At 36.7% G+C, this 21285-nt stretch overlaps 1 protein-coding gene across 2 annotated transcripts in view; it reads left to right on the forward strand.

Annotated features, from left to right (window-relative positions):
- Positions 1–21285, forward strand: part of MCCC1 (methylcrotonyl-CoA carboxylase subunit 1) — a 60574-nt gene that overhangs the window by 12610 nt on the left and 26679 nt on the right. For both annotated transcript variants that reach the window (XM_045903298.3, XM_064584801.1), the window contains 5 exons: positions 5402–5523; positions 5946–6093; positions 6181–6302; positions 12857–12968; positions 14777–14858. In XM_045903298.3, the coding sequence (XP_045759254.2) occupies positions 5402–5523; positions 5946–6093; positions 6181–6302; positions 12857–12968; positions 14777–14858 (586 nt within the window). The remainder of the gene's footprint in view (positions 1–5401; positions 5524–5945; positions 6094–6180; positions 6303–12856; positions 12969–14776; positions 14859–21285) is intronic.

The raw sequence follows: 21285 nt of genomic DNA on the forward strand, positions 1-21285 counted from the left end.
AATGTTCTGTGAAGTGCTCCAGTTTCTTTTAATGTACCACTGGGAATGAAAAACTTTATTACACGCATTTCAAAATCACTGATAAGTAACTTTAATGAATATTGCAAGTTATTTAAATGCTGATCATCTATGTAGTTGACCAGAAGGAAATCCATATGTTTAAGTATTGGAGATGTGGATAGGAAATTTTTGATAATAAGAATTTGAAGAGTATGGCTTGTTCTCTCCATCAAGAAAAGGACACCTCTCATTTCTGCTTGAAGGCAGAGCCAACAACAACTTTGGACCTGTACATATGCTTGAAAAGTGCAACAGAAAGATTACAGACTAAAAGCATGGAATAAATTATTTTGGCAGAGATTTAAGGGTAGGAGATGACAGTTTTTATCTTTACTGTTAAAGGCATGTTAGTACTATGGAATGAAGGATCTAAATAGGCTTACAGTTCTGGGACCCACCAGGGTGAATTGGTGGCTAAATACATGTCCGATGGCTAGAGAAATTAGCCCCCTGGTAACAGTAGTATTACTGATTTTTCCTTTTTAATATATTCAAATGCTCAAGAATACTGTGATTTGGGTATGTTAAATTGTTCTTCCTAAGAGAAATTAGTTAAAACTTCTTGAGGTCATTCCTGTAATGTGAGGTTGGACTTTTTTTTTTTTTTTGCAAGAAGATAGGTGCTTTTCTTTTTAGTTCTGAAGGAGAATATTTATCTGGTTCATCAGAGTTCTTTTGAATTAACTATCTGTTCAAAAGAAGGGGAGCTAGCGACACTTTGAAAATAAGGAAACAGTTATATTCACAATAACATCGGTAAAAATCAAATACTTAGCATTAAAGTTAGCAAAATCGGTTTAAGATCTATGCATGAAAACCATAACACATTGCTGAGAGGAATTAAAGAAGTTCTAAATAAATGGATAGATATATCAGTGGAAGAATCAATAGTGTTAAGATGGCAATTCTTTCCAAATTGATCTGTGGATTTAAGACAATCTTGATCAAAATTCCAATAGGCTTTTTTTGGTAAATGTTGACAAGCTGGTCCTAAAATAGCCCAAAGGTCTGGTATATAGTTAAAACAATTTTGAGGGGCGCCTGGCTGGCTCAGTCAGTAGAGCGTGCAGCTCTTGATATCGGGGTTGTGAGTTCAAGCGCCATACTCAGTGCAGAGATTACTTAAAAATAAAATCTCTAAAAAAAAACAATTTTGAAAAGATAAATTTGTAGGGTTTAGACTCTCGGATTTCAAAACTCATTATAAACCTACAGTAACCAAGACAGTATGGTATCAAGGAAAAATACATATGTCAGTGCAACAGAATAGAAAGTCCCACAATAAACTCACACATGTATGGTCAATTTATTTTTGAAAAAAGAGCTAAAGTAAATCAGTGGGAAAGATAGTCTTTTCAACAAGTTGTGCTGTAACGATTGGATATTTATATACAAAAAGATAAACCTAAAATCAGCAATAAACAGGACAAAGGTGCTGATACATGCTAAAAAATGGATGAACTTCGAAAATATTGTGTTCAGTGGAAGAAGGAAGCCAGTCACTTGAAGATTATATGTATTGTATAATTCCATTTATATGTAATGTCCAAAATAGGCAAATCTATAGAAACAGAGTAAATCAGTGGTGGCCTAGGGCTGGGGATATGTAGGGAATGGAAAATAACCACTAATAGGCATGGAGTTTGTTTTGGGGGTGACGAAAATTACGTTATTAGATCTTACTCAGTATCTTAGATTATGGTAATGTTTGCCAACTCTGTGAATAATACTAAAAGTCATTGATTTGGCTAAGTTTATGGTACATCAGTTATATGTCAATGAAGATGTCTTAAGAATGCAATATCATTATGTACAGACTAGAAAGGCTAAAATCAAAAAGACTGATAATACCACGTGTTGGCAGGGATATGGAGAAACTTAGAACCATTCATACATTGCTGATGGAAATGCAAAATAGTACTACAGGCACTTTAGAAAACTGGCTGGTTTTAAAAAAAAAAGTTAAATATATACTTACCATATTTGACCCAACAGTTGCACTCCTGGGTATTTACCTGAGAGAAATGAAAAATATGTCCACATCTGTTACTTGTACGTGAGTTGTTCATAACAGCATTATTCATAATAGTCTAAAACTGGGAAAAAATCCAAATGAATGGATAAATAAAATGTGGGCTATCCATTCAGTACATCAACAAATACAAAAAGATCTATAAAATATGAACTACCCATGCACACAACAAGGATGAGCCATTAAGCATTATGCTAAGCTAAAGAAGCCAGACACATAAGACTCTGCACTGTGTGGTTCCGTTTATATGAGATTTCTAAAAAAAGGCAAAATTACGAAAGACCAAAAGCAGGTCAGTAGTTGCCTGGTTCTGGGAGCAAGGATTAGTCAATTATGCATAGGGGCACAGAGGAACTTAATTCAAGTGATGGAAGTATTCTACAACTGGATTATAGTAATAGTTGCACAGTTGTATAAATTTGCTAAATTAATCAAACTATAAATGAGTGAATGTTATGTACTGTAAATCATTAAAAAAAAAGGCTGTTAAGACATAGGGAAGATGGATGTAGACCTGTTTCACTTGCCTCATATAAGTAATATTTGACATTTCATGTAAAATTACTAAAATTGGACTCTGGTTTAAAAAACATCAGGGCGCCTGGGTGGCTCAGTTGGTTAAGCGACTGCCTTCGGCTCAGGTCATGATCCCAGGGTCCTGCGATCAAGTCCCGCATCGGGCTCCGTGCTCTGTGGGGAGCCTGCTTCTCCCTCTCCCACTCCCCCTGCTTGTGTTCCCTCTCTCGCTGTGTCTCTCTCTGTCAAATAAATAAATAAAATCTTAAAATAAAATAAAATAAAATAAAAAATAAAAAATAAAAAACATCAAACCGTAGGGCGCCTGGGTGGCTCAGTTGGTTAAGCGGCTGCCTTCGGCTCAGGTCATGATCCTGGAATCCCTGGATCGAGTCCCGCATCAGGCTCCCTGCTCGGCAGGGAGTCTGCTTCTCCCTCTGACCCTCTTCCCTTTCGTGCTGTCTCTCATTCTCTCTCTCAAATAAATAAATAAAATCTTTAAAAAACAAAACAAAACAAAAAACAAACATCAAACTGTGATCAAACTGACATCAAAATGTGATTACCTAGCATTTTGTTGTTTGCTGTCACTAAGATGTTGGTTTTCTAGTCATATGAGTTTACCAGATGTCTGAAGCGTACCCCTTTAATTTTGGAACATAACTATTCTTTGGGTTTTTTTTTTTTAATTTTATTTATTTGTTTATTTATTTATTTAAAAGAGAGAGAGAGAGAGAGAGAGAAAGCACATGCACAAGCCAGGGGAGGGGCAAAGGGAGAGGGGAGAGAGAGAATCTCAAGCAGACTCCACACCGAGCATGGAGCCCAACTTGGGGCTCCATCTTACAACCCCGAGATCATGACCTAAGCCAAAAATCAGGAGTTGGTCGCTCAACCAACTAGCCACCAGGGTGCCCCTGAAACATAGCTATTCAAAGAATATTGACGTAAACATAACTATTTCAAAACAAACATAGTGTTGGGTGAGTTTTTTTCTTTTTACATTCTCTTGGTTGTAATTATTATATATTCTTATTATTTTAGAAGAACAAAAATGCCATCAGGGCTGTTGAGGTTGGAGAGAAAGTTGCTTTATCCCTCACTAAATTGTGTAAGACTGTTCTGCTTTTTGCTTTCCTCTGTATCCTCCCTTTTTGCTGTATGTTTGCTCTTAAGAATCTTACTGTCCTTCAGGTATTGATTTTCCTCTTCTGTGGGCTAGAAAGCCAGACAAATACATTTCTTAACAACTCTGAGTAAGTTGCAAGTGACTACGTTAACATATGAGGGGGTCCTCTTTCCCAAAGTGTATGTAGACTCTAATATATGACCTTTTGTTTGCTTCTTAGCTTTTTTTTTGGAAAGGTGATATTGGCAGATAGTGACCTGAAGATAAACGAGGTATTATTGTGCTAGCGTGTTCCTTTCAGTTTTAGGGTACCATGGTTTCAGTTCTAGGCCAGCTTTATATGGAGACAGAGTAAACAACCCTCCCCCCTGCTACTGTGGAGCCCTTTACTCCTGCTTCTAAATATTCATTGACACTCTACCCTAATAGCAGTATTATTTTAAATTAAAATATAGATTCTTCTGTATGATCAAACAATTTCACTTATAGATCTATACCTAAAAGAATTTAAAGCAGGGACTCAAACAGGTACTTGTACACCGATGTTCATAGCAGTGTTACTCATAAAAGCAAAAGGTAGAAACGATCCACACATCCATCAACAGATGAATGGATAAGCAAAAAAAACCCAAAATGTGGAATATACACAGTATTCTATTCTTCAGCCATGAAAAGGAATGACATTTTTATGCATGCTACAACATGGAAGAGCCTTGAAAACATAATACTAAATGAAATAAACTAGACACAAAAGGACAAATATTGTACAAATCCGTTTATATTAGGTTCCTAGATTGGGTATTCATAGAGACAGAAAGTAAGGTAGAGGTTATCAGGGAACGTGGAATTGATATTTAATGGGTATAGAGTCTCTGGGATGATGACAGTGTTGTGGACACGGATGGTGGTAATAGTTGCACAGCATTGTGAATGTACTTTGATGCCACTGAACTCTACACTTAAAAGTTGTTAAAATGAAGGGGGGAAATCGGAGGGGGAGACGAACCATGAGAGACTATGGACTCTGAGAAACAAACAGGGTTTTAGAGGGGAAGGGGTGGGGGGATGGGCTAGCCCAGTGATGGGTATTAAAGAGGGCACGTATGCACGGAGCACTGGGTGTTATACGAAAACAGTGAATCATAGAACACTACATCAAAAACTAACGATGTAGGGCGCCTGGGTGGCTCAGTTGGTTAAGCGACTGCCTTCAGCTCAGGTCATGATCCTGGAGTCCCAGGATCGAGTCCCACATCGGGCTCCCTGCTCAGCGGGGGGTCTGCTTCTCCCTCTGACCCTCTTCCCTCTCTTGCTATCTGTCTCTCATTCTCTCTCTCTCAAATAAATAAATAAAACCTTTAAAAAAAAAAACTAACGATGTAATGTATGGTGACTAACATAACATGATAAAAAAAAATTTTTTTTTAAATGTGGTTATATATTACCACAATAAAAAGAAGTATAGATTTATCTGGTTCAGGTCAGGCTTCGGAACTTCAGTATGGATGTTTCAGATCCCTCTTTGGAAACAGATTCTGATCGAGCCCATAGTGTACTTACCACCAGCGTAGGGAGAGGCTTCCCCAGAGGAAGATGACATCTCTGGCCTTGCACAGCGTGTCAGCAGAGTGCTAGTAAGTTTGTCCTTTCATTTTTGCTTCTAGGCTATCCATCCAGGATATGGTTTTCTTTCAGAAAACACGGAATTTGCCGAACTGTGTAAACAAGAAGGAATTCTTTTTATAGGTCCTCCTTCATCTGCAATTAAAGACATGGGTATAAAGAGGTATTAATTTCTATCTTTTAAATATAACCATAGGAAGGTCCATTGAAATGGTTGGTTTAACCTATAAGAGATATGGTAATTAGAACCTTTGGTTGTCATAGGCATTAAGTTATTCATCTGCCACTCCAGTGAGTTACAGAAAACGTCCATCTAATTAGGGTTTCTAATCAGTATATGAATTAGTTTTAGGGATTAAAAACAAGGTGGGATGAGCTATCACATGAAAAACTGGATTCCTGGTTATCACAGAAAAACTAATATTTTAATATTTGTGTGAATATTTGTTGTCTGTAGTCTTTTCTTTACCTGTGGGATGTTTTATTTTAAAAAGTTCCACTGTATTTGTAGATTGGGCTGTTGTTGTGTTTCTCTTGTATGAAATAACTCATAGAATTGAGACACCTCACTTTTTTATCCGGAAGCACATCCAAATCCATAATGGCCGCTGCCGGGGTGCCTGTTGTGGAAGGTTATCATGGCGAGGACCAGTCGGACCAGTGCTTGAGGGAGTGCGCTGGGAGAATCGGTTATCCTGTCATGATTAAAGCCGTCCGGGGTGGGGGAGGAAAGGTAAGATCGTGCCTGCCGTGTTTTTCATTTCAGGCTAGTCTTCTTGGTTTTATTTAGGTTGTAGTCATAACTATCTTGCCATCTTAGGGCATGAGGATCGTCAGATCTGAAGAAGAATTCCAAGAACAGTTAGAATCAGCACGGAGAGAAGCTAAGAAGTCTTTCAATGATGATGCGATGCTGATCGAGAAGTTTGTAGACACGCCAAGGTGGGTTTGGCTTTTTTTCCAACTCAGCTTTTTAAAAGTAAATTATAAAAGAAATGCATACAAATTATATAAAATATAAAGTTCTACTAGTACGTAAGTACATTAAGTTCCCCAGTCCCACCCCCTGATGTAACCATTTAGCATATACGGTGTGTATTCCTCCGAGCATTTTCTACATGAATAGAAATATTTATACATATACACACAGAATACAAAATACATACAGAAGTACAGTGAGTACAATATAATATAATATCATATGCTAATATGACATCATAGCTATCTTTACATGTCAGTAAATATAGGTCTACCTTATTCTTTTTATTGGGCTTAATGGTTCCATGATAATTGATATACCATGAATTTATTCAATCCATTTATTGTTTTGTGTTTTTTTTTTTTAAGATTTTATTATTTGACAGAGTGAGCATAAGCAGGGGGAGTGGGAGAGGGAGAAGCGGCTCCCTGCTGAGCAGGGAGCCCGATGTGGAGCTCGATCCCAGGACCCTGGGATCATGACCTGAGCCGAAGGCAGACGCTTAATGACTGAGCCACCCAGGCGCCCCTAATCCATTTCTTGTTGATGGAACTTAGGGATTTTTTCAACATAAAAACAAATTCTTGTAAGAAATTTACTTTTATCTTATAGAATTCTATAAACATCAGTTGAGATGCTCAGAGAATGAGAATAGATACCTAAATTGAGTTGGTAGTGGTATGTTAACAAATAATACTACTAACATCTCACCCATATATCACACTTACCATTTGCCACATTCTAAACATTTTACATATACTAAATAATTTTGCTGTCCTAATCCTAATCTAATTCCTGCAACAATCCTGTAGGTAGGCCCTATTCCCATTTTGCAGGTGAAGACTCTGAGGAACAGAATGGTCATATGACTTGCTTGAGCCAGCTGGGAAGTGGTGAGGCTGGGATTTGAATTCAGAATTCACACTCTAAGCCATTGTACTAAATTGCTTCTCTCGGTACTGCTATAACAAATGCCATGTGAATTTCTGATTTTTTTATTTTCTGGAATTTTATTTTCATATATATTGCTTAAAATAAGGTACTATAAAAGCTTCTTGTTTCATAGATTTTTGGTAATCATATATAAATACAACACATTATAGATATATATATATTTGTATTTATATATATATATAAAAGCTGTAAGTCAAGTGACTTTATCAAGAATAATTCACTTGGGAACCATGAGCAGAGAGGGATTTACCTTGAAGGTAATATACTAAAGCTTCAGGCCCTTCCTTGTGTGAGCCTCTTCTAAGATCCTATACCTTATTTTGTATTCTTCTTAAATTGTTTTTGTTTCAAGTGCTACAAAACTTTGAACTGTCCCTGAACATGGCACGGTAAGTTAAATTCATTTAGATTTTGATAGTTAAAAAGTCTGCCACCTATTAGTGAAAAGTAAGGCAAAAATGGAGGAAATTCTAAGGTAAATTGAGAGCTCCCTTTCACAATATGTTTCAAAAAAGAATAGGCCGACTGTCCAAATTGGCATGCTTTTGAGTTAGAATTATCGTGGAGATGTCAGTTAGCTATTTCAGTGACCGTAACTCAATGCCTACAACATTTTCTGAAGATGTGAATTCTTTATATGTGAAATGTTAGCTGTATATAACCTCACATTGTAATTTGTTCTCCCAATAGCTGGGAAGCTCCTGGGAATCAAGGACCTGATAGTACATTTCTTTTTATTTTCCCCTGTATATCATCTGGCATACTACTTTCTTCATGACAGTCATCAATAATAATATTTTTTGAAATACAGAAGTAATATAAATACATTACAAACACGGAAAATAGAGAAGATGGGAAACAAAGTCACTCATAATCTCATTCTCCTAATACAAGTAATAGTATTTCTCTATATATTTAATCTGTATTTTCTAATAATAATATTTTAATATCATGATAATTATACTGTTTTGTGTGCTGCTAAGTAATTACCTGTTGAGTTAATGGAGTGCTAGAAGATTGTCAAGGTGCTGCTTATAACTCAGAAAAGTACATATCAAGATGTTTTATAAATCTGCTCGGAACTACTGAGCTTACCTGAAAGGCTGGGATAGAAACAGTCTTCAAAGCGTACTATTTTGGAGGATAAAAAAGGAAATTGGGTTCCTTTCTCAGTTTACATTCAATATATATTCCAGATAGATTAAAAATGTAAATAGGAAAATAAAAACTGTGGAGCTCTTAGAAAACATCAAGGCATTCTTGGTAGACTCCAGCTGTATCTGACTATCTAGCCAGACCCCAGCAGTGGCTGAACTGGAACAGCTGGGATTTGTGCACCTCCTGGTTCTCAGACAGGAGAATGTGTGCTGTAGAATCTCTTAAGTTAGATAAAGCAGCACAGAAAGAGGATCAGTCAGAAAAAGGAAAATAACTAAAGCGATATGATCACTACAGAAATCATAACAGAACACAGGTCCTCAAAAAGTTTCCCTTGTAAGCCGCCCCAGGAATAAGTGTTTCCAGCTTCTGAGAACTCAGAAAAGAGCTGTACTGTGCCCCTGGTATGTGTTCCTTTCAGAACCTGGAGTCCGTGCTTTACTGACTCCTTCCCTGGAGCAGCTAACACATAAGGCAGTGTCAGTGGAAGTGGTAAAATTTTACAATTGGAATTTGAAAAACAAACCATTTAGTTCCAACACGTAAAGAGCTGGGAAGTTGTCACTCACATCCAAGAAGCAAGTAAAAATCTGAACAAAATGAAAGTCAGTGAGGTTGAGACCTGTCAGATAATAGGGGCCGCAGGGCAAACCACCACCCTGTGGAATCTGGACAGCGTGTGAATACAGTGAATCATAGCCAGGAGCCGCTCACCCAGAGCAAAGCTCCTGGAGCCATAAACTGATAGGGACACTTCTGCGGGGATTATGATAAATTACTGGAGTCTGGGTGTGGACTAGCTTGATAGTGAAAAGCTCCTCAAGGTCCAGTGTTAGGGGAACCCCAGATTTTCATGAGTTCTCCCTTCAAGAACAAAACCACGTTCTCACAGTGAAAATACAGGAAAAATTCCCTCCCATTTTGGGGCAGAGGGAGGAGAAAAATAACCATTTGCAATTGGCCCAGAGTGGTCTAGTCTCCCTAACAAAGGCCAGCTCTCCAAGGGAAACTTTGCCAGCACCTTTTCTGTCCTGTGGGAAGGGCAGTTAGCCAACTCTAACCCGCTCGAGCTTTCCTGTTTCATATAAGGAGAGAAAAAATGCTAAGAAACACTTTTGGGGGCACCCGGCTGGCTCAGTCAGTGGAGCATGTGACTGGATCTCAGGGTCGTGGGTTCAAGCTCCACGCTGGTTGTACAGCTTACTTTAAAAATAAATATCTCCCTCTCTCTCTCCTGCTCCCCCTGCCTGTGCTCTCTCTGTCAAATAAAATCTTAAAAAAAAAAACAAAACACACATACATCCAAACAGATGGTGCTCATGAACATAGAAACCTGAAGCACACAGGGATACAGGCCCACTAAAAGACCAAGATTTAATCATTAGGTCATGGGATATGTTCCCTCCCCTGCACCCGTCTACTACATCACCAGGGCCCCAGTATAATAACAGGGTTTCAGCTGAAAGAAATGCAAGACACAGACTCTAATAAGAAGAGTTCTTAGTCGGGCGCCTGGGTGGCTCAGTTGGTTAAGCGACTGCCTTCGGCTCAGGTCATGATCCTGGAGTCCCTGGATCGAGTCCCGCATCGGGCTCCCTGCTCAGCGGGGGAGCCTGCCTCTCTCTCTGACCCTTCCCCCTCTCCTGCTCTCTATCTCATTCTCTCTCTCAAATAAATAAATAAAATCTTTAAAAAAAAAAAAAGAAGAGTTCTTAGTCAAAGACAACAGGAGAAACAAAACAAAACAAGGGCACTAGAGGAAACAAGCCTCTGGTACCTACAACTACTGCAGACATTAAACCCAGTGTCCTAGCCAGATTCACATTAAACTTTACAGTAAAGGTCTGTGTTTACCTTACTTACTGTAAAGTGATACCTCATGTCCAGCTTTTAACAAAAAAATGACAAGGCGTGCTAAAATTTAGGTAAGAAAAAGCACAGTGTAAGGAGACAAAGCAAGCGTCAGAACCACAGATTTTGGAATTATCAGATACAGAGTTTAAAGTAACTGATTAATATGTTAAGGACTCTAATGGAGTGTGTAGACAGCATGCAAGAACATTTGGGAAATGTAAGCAGAGAGATGGACGCTCTAAGAGAAAAGTCAAAAGAAAATGCTAGGAATCGTTGTATGCAAACAATGAATCATAGAACACTACATCAAAAACTAATGATGTACTGGATGGTGACTAACATAACATAATAATAATAAAAAAAAGAAAATGCTAGGAATCAAACAATGTAACCGAAATGAAGAATGCAGTTGGTGGGCTCCTCAGTAGACTGGACGCAGCTGAGGAAAGAATCCGTGACCGAGAACATATGTCAATGGAAACTTCCCAAGCTGAAATGCAAAAGAGAAATAAGAATGAAAACAAATGTAGTATCCAAGGTCTGTGGGACAATTTTAAGAGGTATAACATATGTGTTATTTGAATACTACAAGAATAAAGAAAGGAGCAGGAGAAATATTTGAAGTAATAATGGCCAAAAATGTTCCAAAATTAATGATAAACACCAAGCCACAGAACCAGGAAGCTCTGAGGACACCAAGCAGGATAAATGTCAAAACATTTTTTGAATCATATTCAAACTGCAGGAAACCAAAGACAAATAGAAAATCTTGGAAAAAACATGGGGATAAGAATGTCTTGCCTATAGAGAAACAAGGTAAGAAATATATCAGGCTTAAGCAAGAATGGGGGGAGTGAAATATTTATAAAGCGTTGAAAGAAAAAAAAAACTAACGTAGAACTCTGTGTCCAGTGAACTTATCCTTCAAACAGGAGGGAGAAATAGACTTCCTCAGACAAACGAAAGTTGAGGGACATTGTCATCACAGACTTGACTTGTAAGAAATGATAACAGAAGTTCTTCAGAGAGAAGGAAAATGATACAGGTCAGAAATTTAGATCTCCATAAAGAAAGGAAGAGTATTATGGGACGCCTGGGTGGCTCAGTTGGTTAAGCGACTGCCTTCGGCTCAGGTCATGATCCTGGAGTCCCTGGGTCGAGTCCCGCATCGGGCTCCCTGCTCGGCGGGGAGTCTGCTCCCTCTAACCCTACCCCCTCTTGCGCTCTCTCTCTCACTCTCTCATTCTCTCTCAAATAAATAAATAAATAAAATCTTTAAAAAAAAAAAAGAAAGGAAGAGTATTAGAGAAAGAATAAATGAGGCTAAAATAAAATCTCTCATTTTTCTCTTCTCAATTGATCTCACAGACAACAGTTTGTCCAGAGAAATAATAGCAAGAAAGTGTTCAGTGATAATAGCTTAAAGATAAATGAAAAGAGGAGGAAAACTCAAGCAGGCAGATCCAAAAGGAAGAAATCAGCTCCTGTTATTTTGTCAAGAGAACGTGATGGACAGGTTGGAAAAGGTTAAAATTGAACATTCAGTAGAAATGGTATATCAAGAAACTAAATTATTCCAAGTGGTTTAATGAAGTGGCTTGATGAGGTGAACAAAAAAGGAACAGAAATGTGCTGCCGTGCTAACACAGTACATTTACAAGACCCTTCCTGGTTTTTCTTTTATATTGTTTCTTTTTGACAATTTTTATTTTAAAAAATCAACAGAAAAAACATTTGCTGGCCACTCATTTCTACATCATGGTGGTGAATATGTGAGGTGAACTACAGAGTGAACATATCAAAATAAACCTTATGAGAAGAATGCTTTCATGTTCACCAAATGGTCTGTTTACCCTTATTTTCCTAAGTGTTCTATGCATTTACTCTTAATATGATTTCTCATAATTTTACTATTTTAGATTCAACATTAAAGTGCCTTTTTTGTTTTTATGATATAATATTAGTAATATTTTTTAAAAATTAATAATCCATATTAATTTATTTCTTAACCTTTTTATGGATGAGCCATTGTAATTTTTAGTCTGCCTGAGCTTATAAAATCTGACCATAAGGGTTGATTTTTAAAAATCCCCTGATCATGGGGTGCCTGGGTGGCTCAGTCAGTTAAGCAGCCGACTCTTGATTTCAGCTCAGGTCATGATCTCAAGTCTTGGGATTGAGCCCTGTGTTGGGCTCTGTGCTCAGTGGGGAGTCTGCTTCAGGATTCTCTGTCTCCCTCTGCTCCTCCCTCTGCTTGTGCTCTCCCTCTCTCTCAAATAAATGAATAACTATTTTAAAAAGTAATAAAAAATAAAATAAAAATCCCCGGATCATAAAGTTTTCATTGGCTTTTCGAGAATACATGAAATATTTTGATGTGAGATTTATCAGCATTTTCCTTGTCAGTTTGTACTTGTGACTTGCCCCTACTCTGAGATCATAAATATAGTCTCCTGTGTTTTCTTATTTCCTAGTGACTTCATGTATGTAATTTTTTTTTCTGGAATGTTTATTCTACAAATGGAAACTTTCTCATTGGGTTTTTAAATAGGCATGTAGAAGTCCAGGTGTTTGGTGACTACCATGGCAATGCTGTGTACTTGTTTGAAAGAGACTGTAGTGTACAGAGGAGACATCAGAAGATCATTGAGGAAGCCCCAGGGGTAAGGACCTTGTAAAGAAATTTGCAAGCTTCTCTATAACGTAAACCCCAGTCACTCTAATTTTCACATCAGGAATCTGTGGAGGTAGCGTCTCCTCCAAAGTCCTGCTGAATAACTGCTTCCCAGTGGTAGTATAATGATAAGGCCCCACTGGAGCCTTGGGGATGAGGAGGGGGTTGAAATTCCCAGGCTACCATACTGAGGGCACAGTGGGGCCACGATCCTTCTGGATGGTATCTAGGAAAATCTACTCTGATCCAAGTACAGACTGTCCCTGACTTCACGATGGTTCAGGTTAGAATTTTTTTGCTTTACGGTGGTGCAAAAGTGATACATGTTGAGTAGAAATACTTCGAATTTTGAATTTTGCTCTTTTCCCGGGCTCTCTGTGTGGTATGCTACTCTCCTGGGCAGCAGCAGTGAGCCAGTCAGCCACACGGTCAGGAGAGTAAATAACTGATACGCCTCAACTCGCTCTTACCCATACCCATTCTTACACTCTCTGTACTTGGTATTCAACAAATTATGTGAGATAGTCAGCCTTTTATTATGGAGTAGCTGTTGTGTTAGATGATTCTGCCCAACTGTAGGCTAATGTAAGTGTTCTGAACACATTTAAGGTAGACTAAGGATGTTTGGTAGGTTACATGTATTTAAATGAATTTTCAACTTCCAGTATTTTCAACTTATGATGGGTTTATCTGGACGTAACCCCACTGTAAGTTGAGGAAGATCTGTATCTGACTTATAGTGAGTACTTGTATAATATTTCCATGTAGATTTTAAATTGTAATGAGAATGTTTGAGGAATGGATTGGCCTGGTTCATTGAATATATTTTTTATGAAGATTCTTTTATTTTGACTTCTGTTTGAGGCATCCCTAAAATAGATTAGTCATCTTCCTACCATAAAAGTTTATTGTAGAGGAGAGAGATTTGCTCTTATTTGGCATTTTTTGCCCCCGTGGAATTAATTGTTTACATCTCTTCGGGTCTATCTCTTGACTGGTTTCGGTTGTCCTCTGGGTCAAGGCCTACTCCTAGAATTACCCCTTTTTGGATTTACATTTCTTTTGAGCCTACTACTGCTGTAGGCTTCTTTCTTTTCTAAGGTTTTGTATGTGGGTTTTTTTTTTTTTTTTTTTTTCCAGTAGGTACTTCTAAAAGGTCAGGGATCTGAGGTTTCTGGTTAATCAGTTTGTTGTTCTCATACTATATTCAAATTTTAATTTCTGTTGCAGAGTATATTATATCATTCAAAGTAAATGTCAACAATAATTTCAGTAAAGCCTTATTTTCAAGTAGTGATTGCTTAAATATATGTCTGTAGAGCTCTGTTTTAAAATATTAAAACCTTTGCCTACTTTTTAACCTACATTTCTTTTTATGAACCTTTCTTATTAGCTTGGAATCTTAAGGTTTACCGTTATTCCAAGATAATTATTGGGCATATGGCCCAGATTGCTCTACCATCTTAAAATAAAACAGTGATCAAAGTTTTCATATTGATACATGTAATTGGACATACAGTCATGAAAGTTCTTATGTAGGTACAAAGGAGATATATCATTATGCTGAATAATACCTGCAGTTCATAGAAATTACTAACAGAACCATTAAACTTTGGTATGGGGCTGTTGACTGTGGTATAGGATGTATTTCTTGATGAAATGTATAGCATTAGCTATTTATTCTTATTAACTCTTTAATGTAATATTTGATACCTAGAAATGCAATATTGGATCTTAATGGAAATTTCTAATAGGGCAAAGAACTAATAGAAATTTATTTTAAATATTTTTTTATAGCCTGGTATTAAACCTGAAATAAGAAAAAAGCTTGGAGAAGCTGCAGTCAGAGCTGCTAAAGCTGTAAATTATGTTGGAGCAGGTACGCTAAGATGTACTTTGAATAGAGGAGAAGAAATATTTATGTGCAGAAGGCAAAAGAAACTTACAACTTTTAAATCATTGTCTTTCAAACAAATTATACCCACTTTAAGAAATACATTTTACATTGAGACTCAGTATATACACATATTTATGTCTATATACATGTATATTTGGAAAAAAAATTCACTAAACAGTACTTACCCTAATTACGTGTAATGCTATTTGATATTTTCTATTCCATTTTAAAATAAAATCACTAAAATGATTTCCTTTGCCTCTTTTAAAATTAGTAAACTTTAATTTTTTAGGTTCACAGCTAAAGTGAGTGGTAAGTACAGAGTTCCCATACCCTCCATCCCCACACTTGGCGTAGCCTCCCCAAGTACCAGCATCCCACACCAGAGTGGTTCGTTTGTTACAATCAACAAACCTACAGTGACACATCATTATCACCCAGAATCCATAATTTACATTAGGGTTCACTCTTAATATTGTGCATTCTATGACATTGTTGTACAGTGTACATTTGGAAAAATGTATAATGACATGTATTCACCATTGTAGTATCATACAGAGTATTTTCAGTGCCCTAAATAGCCTCTGTGCTCTGCTCTTTATCTCTTCCTGTCTTTAACTCCTGACAATCTCTGATCTTTCTGTTGCCTCCATAGTTCTGTCTTTTCCAGAATATCATACAGTTGGAATCATACAGTTTGTAGCCTTTTAAGATTGGCTTCTTTCACTTAATAATATGCATTTAAGTTTCTTCCATGTCTTTTCATGGGTTGATCATTTCTGTTTAGTGTTGAATAATATTCCATTGTCTGGATGTACCACAGTTTATCCTGTCACCTACTGAAGGATATCTTGGTTGCTTTCTAAGTTTGGCAATTATAAATCAAACTATTATAACAGTCTATGTGCAGAGTTCTGTGTGGGCATAGGTGTGGGCATAGTTTCAATTTATTTAGGTAAACAAGAAGTTTAATCGCTGGGTCATATGGTAAGAATATGTTTAGTTTTGTAAGAAACTGCCAAACTTTCTTTCAGAGTGGCTGTACCATTTTGCATCCTCACCAGCAATGTATGAGAGTTCCTATTGCTCCACATCTTCACTAGCATTTGGTATGATCAGCGTTCTATTCTAATAGGTGTATAGTTGTATCTCATTTTAATTTGCATTTCCCTGATAACATGATTGGAGCATCTTCTCATATGCTTGCTTGCCATCGGTGTTTCTTCTTTAGTGAGGTCTGTTCAAGTGTTTTGCCCATTTTTTAAATTGGTTTGTTTGTTTTCTTATTGAGTTTTACGACTCCTTAGTACATTTTGGATAGTAGTCCTTTATCAGAGGTGTCTTTTGCAAATATTTTCTCCCAGTCTGTGGTTTATCTTCTCATTCTCTTGACATTATCTTTTGCAGAGCATAACTTTTTAATTTTAATGAAGCCTGGCTTATCAATTATTTCTTTAATGAATTGTGCCTTTGCTGTTGTACCTAAAAAGGCATCACCACACCCAAGGTCATCTAGGTTTTCTCCTACTGTCTTCTAGGAATTTTATAGTTTTGTGTTCCAAATTTAGGTCTATGGTCCATTTTGTTAATTTTTCTGAGAGTATAAGATCTGTGCCTAGATTCATTTTTTTGTATGTAGACATACACCATATACTATTCCAACACCATTTTTTGAAAAGACTATCTTTGCTCCATTGTATTGCCTTTGCTCCTTTGTCAAAGATCAATTGACTGTATTTATATAGGTCTGTTTCTGGGCTGCCTATTCTGTTCCACTGATCTATTTGTTCTTTTCCCAGTACTTCATTATTTTGAATACTGTAGCTTTATAGTAAATCTTGAACTCAGTGTCAGTCCTCCAACTTTGTTATTCTCCTTCAATACTGAATTGGCTATCCTGGGTCTTTTGCCTTTCCCTATAAAACACTAGAATCAGTTTTTTGATATCCACAAAAATTTTTTTTTTTTTATTGGGATTGTTTTAATTGGGATTGTGTTGTTTCTATACAACAAGTTGGGAGAACTGACATCTTGACAATGTTGAGTCTTCCTTTCCATGAACATGGAATATCTTTCCATTTTGTTCTGCCTTGACTTCTTTCATCAGAGTTTTGTAATTTTTCTCATATAGATCTTATATATATTTTGTTAGATTTATACCTATTTCATTTTGGGGGTACTTGTGTAGGTGGTATTGTGTTTTTAATTTCAAATTCTACTTGTACATCATTGGTATATAGGAAAACAATTGACTTTCGTATATTAACCTTGTATCCTGCAAGCTTCTTAGGTTTGTAGTTCTAGAAGTTTGTCAGTTCTTTTGGATTTTTCTACATAGACAAGTCATCTGTGATGAGACAGTTTCATTTCTTCCTTCTCAATCTGTATACCTTGTGTTTCCTTTTCTTACCTCATTGCATTACTAGGACTTTCAGTATGATGTTGAAAGGAGTGGTGAGAATGGACATCCTTCCCTTATTTCTTTTCTTAGTAGGAAATCTTCTAGTTTCTCACCATAAAATATAATATTAGCTGTGGGTTCTTGTAAATCTTCTTTATCAAATTAGGAAGTTCCTCTCCATTAGTAGTTTGTTGAGAGTTTTTATTATAATTAGATATTGGATTTCATCCAGTGCTTTTTCTGCATCTATTGATACAGTCATATGATTCTTCTTTAGCTTGTTGATGTGATGGATTACATTAATTGATTTTCAAATGTTGGACCAGCCTTGCATACCTGGGATAAATCCCATTTGGTCATGGTATATATTTACTTTTGTACATTATTGGATTTGATTTGCTAATATTTTGTTGAGGACTGTTGCATCCATGTTCATAAGAGATACTGATTTGTAGTTTTTTTTGTAATAGCTTTCTCTCGTTTTGGTATTAAGGTAATGCTGCTCTCATAAAATGAGTTAGGAAATATTCTGTTTTCTATGTTCTGGAAGAAATTATAGAAAATTGGTATAAATTCTACCTTCAGTGTTTGGTAGAACTCACCAGTGAACCAATCTGGGTCTATTTTGGAGGTTTGGGAGGTTATTAATGATTATTTCAACTTCCTTAGTAGATATAGGCCTATTCAGATTGTTTCAGAGTGATTTTTTCTTGTGTGACCTTTGGCAGATTGTGTCTTTCAAGGAATTGGTCTGTTTCATCTAGGTTATCAAATTTATAGGCATAGAGTTGTTCATAATATATTTTTAATATCCTGTTAACCATAAGACCTATAGTTAATTTCCCTTCTTTCATTTCTGATATTAATAATTTGTCTCTTCTCTCTTTTTTTTTTTCTTAAACAATTTGGCTAGAAGCTTATGTATGTTATTGATCTTTTCAAAGAACTGACTTCTGGTTTTATTTGTCTTCTCTATAGATTTTCTGTTTTCAATTTCATAGATTTCTACTCTATTATTTCTTTTCTCTTGCTTACTTTGGAATTAATTTGCTGTTCTTTTTCTAGTTTCCTAAAATGGAAGCTTAATTTTAGATCTTTCTTCTCTTCAAATATATGGATTCAGTGGTATAAATTTCCCTGTAAGCACTGCTTTCAGTGCATCTCACAAATTTTGAAAAGTTGCATTTCTATTCTCATTTAGTTTAAAATATTTTTAAAATTCACTTGGGATTTCTTCTTTGACCCATGTTTTACTTGGTACTGTGTTATTTAATCTGCAAGTATTTGGAGATTTTTTTCCCAGCTATCTTTTCTATTACTGATTTCTAGTTCAATTGATTTTTAATTTAACTGTGGTCTTGAGAGCAAACATTGTATATCTATTCTTTTAAATTCGTGAAGGTTTTTTCTGTGACCCTGAATGTGATCTGTCTTGGTGAATGTTCCATGTAAGTTTGAAAATATGTAATCTGCTATTGTTGGATAAAGTAGTCTATAGACATTGATTATGTCCCATTTATTGATAGTGCTATTGAGTTCAACTATGTCCTTACTTTTTTGCCTGCTAGATTTGTCCATTTCTGATAGAGGGGTGTTAAAATCTCCAGCTGTATTAGTTTTGCAGTTCTCAGTTTTTACTCTCAGTTTTTATCCCATGTATTTTAATACTCTCTTCTTAGGTGCAAAAACGTTAAGGTTGTGTCTTTTTGGAATATTGACCTATATGGCATTTTCCTTCTCTCTAAAGAACTTCTTTTAACATTTCTTGCAAGATAGATCCACTGCCAATAAATTTTCTCAATTTTTGTTTATTTGAAACAGTCCCTATTTCTCCTTCATTTGGAAGGATAACTCCACAAGGTAACAGAATACCAAGTTGATGATTTTTTTTCCCACTCAAGACCTTAAATAACACTCCACTCTTCTTGCTTGCATCGTTTCTGAAGAGAATCATATGTAATTCTTATCTTTTCTCCTTTATAAGTAAGGTGTTTCCCTTCTGCCCCAGATTCTTTTAGGATTCATTCATTCATTCATTCATTCATTTTTATTTTCTGTACTTTGAAAATGATATGCCTAGGTATAGGGGTTTTTTGGCATTTATCCTGCTTGGTGTTCTCTGACCTTCCAGAGGTGTGGTTCAGTGTCTCAACATTAATTTGAGAAAATTCTTAGTCATTATTGCTTCAATAATGTCTCTGGTCCTTTCTTTTTTATTCTTTTGGTATTCCCATTATGTATCTGTTACACCTTGTCTAGTTGTCCACAGTTCTTGGATATTCTGCTTTGGTTTTTTCAGTCTTTTTTGTCTTTGCTTTTAGTTTTGGAAGTTTCTGTTGTCATATTATGTCATATCAGCTCAGAGATTGTTTCCTTAGCTGTGTCCAGTCTACCGATGAGCCCACCAAAGGCATTCTTCATTTCTATTACAGTGTTTTGATTTCTAGCATTTCTTTTTGATTCCTTGTATTTCCATGTTTCTTATGTTATCCATGTGGGTTCTTGCATGTGTCTACTTTTTCCATTAAAGCTGTTAGTGTACTAATCAAAATGTTTTTAAGTTCTTGGTCTGGGGATGCCTGGGTGGCTCAGTCGGTTAAGCATCTGCCTCTGGCTCAGGTCATGATCCCAGGGTCCTGGGATCGAGTCCCGCATCGGGCTCCTTGCTCAACAGGGAGCCTACTTCTCCCTCTGCCTCTCTCTCACAAATAAATTTAAAAAATCTTTAAAAAGAAAAGTTCTTGGTCTGATTATTCCAATATTTCTGTCATATCTGAATCAAGTTCTGATGCTTTTTCAGTTTCTTTAAACTGTGTTTTTTGCCTCTTAGTGTGCCTTGTGATTTATTTCTTGATAGTCAGACCTGAGGTACCAGGTAAAAAGAACTGTGGTGAACCAGTCTTTAGTCATGTGGTGATTAGGTGTGGGGGAGGGGAGGTGTTCTATAGTCCTAGGATTACGTCTTAAGTTTTTTGGTGAGCTTGTGCCCTGAGTTTCACCAGTGCATCTCAGTTTGTTTTTTTGCTGGTTTGTTTTGATTTATTCATTTGTGGGGGACAGGATGGCTGGAGATGTGTATTTCCCTTCCTTCAGTTCTGTTAATTAGGCTCTGGTGAAACCCCCATAGTTTAGGCTCTAGTAAAATAGTTCTCTTATGGACAAACCTTGGTCAGAATAGAACTCTGGTGTACTTCAAATGATTCCTTTTCCCCTTCCACTGCTAGAGGGTCAAGGGAATTTTTCTCCAGTATTCACTGTGAGGACCTGATAGAGCTTCGGGAGGTAAAACACAAAAGTATGGGGGGCTGTCCTTGGGGATTGTGACTCTCAAGAGTCGTCCACACTGAGCGTCCAGCAACTTGTCGGTTACAGCCCGGTTTTTCCTCCTCTGGTACTTGTTCCTTAGAAGTTTTGTTCATGGGTTTCTGTTCCAGTAAGTTGTGAATCTCTGTATTTGCCTGTCTCTCTGATTTGGGGGGCAGCAGTTTGCCCTGTGACCTCGTATCTCTGATAGATCTGGGGAAAATTGTTCATTTTTCAGTTTATTTGGCTTTTTACTCTTGTCGGGTTAGAATGGTGACTTCTTAGTTTCTTATGGACCAGAAACTGGAAGTCTTCACTAAATTTTTACAAGGCACTAATGGCTTATGACCCCCAGTTTGAGAAACAGTCTTAAATTATATGGAACTACTTTCAGCTAAGTGAAAAAAAACTCAAACACAAAATACTATGTAGTATATGATTTCATTTATATGACATTCTAGAAAAAACTAAGGTTGCCTGGGGCCAGTGACCCAGGGCAGGGTCTGACTGCAAAGGGGAACAAGGGAATGAACATTTTGGATGATGGAAATGATGGTGGTGGTGGTGGTGTTTCTATGGTGTTTCTATGACTGTATTCAGTTGCAATTGAACACACTTCCCCACGCTTAAAATGGATAAATTTTATTATATTTTATTATATTAAATTATACCTTAATAAAGTTGGAAAAGATGTAGCTTTAGTTG

Source organism: Mirounga angustirostris, unplaced genomic scaffold (assembly GCF_029215605.1).
Source record: "Mirounga angustirostris isolate CCGP_5_RB_7025 unplaced genomic scaffold, mMirAng1.0.hap1 SCAF_1, whole genome shotgun sequence".
NCBI lineage: Eukaryota > Metazoa > Chordata > Mammalia > Carnivora > Phocidae > Mirounga > Mirounga angustirostris.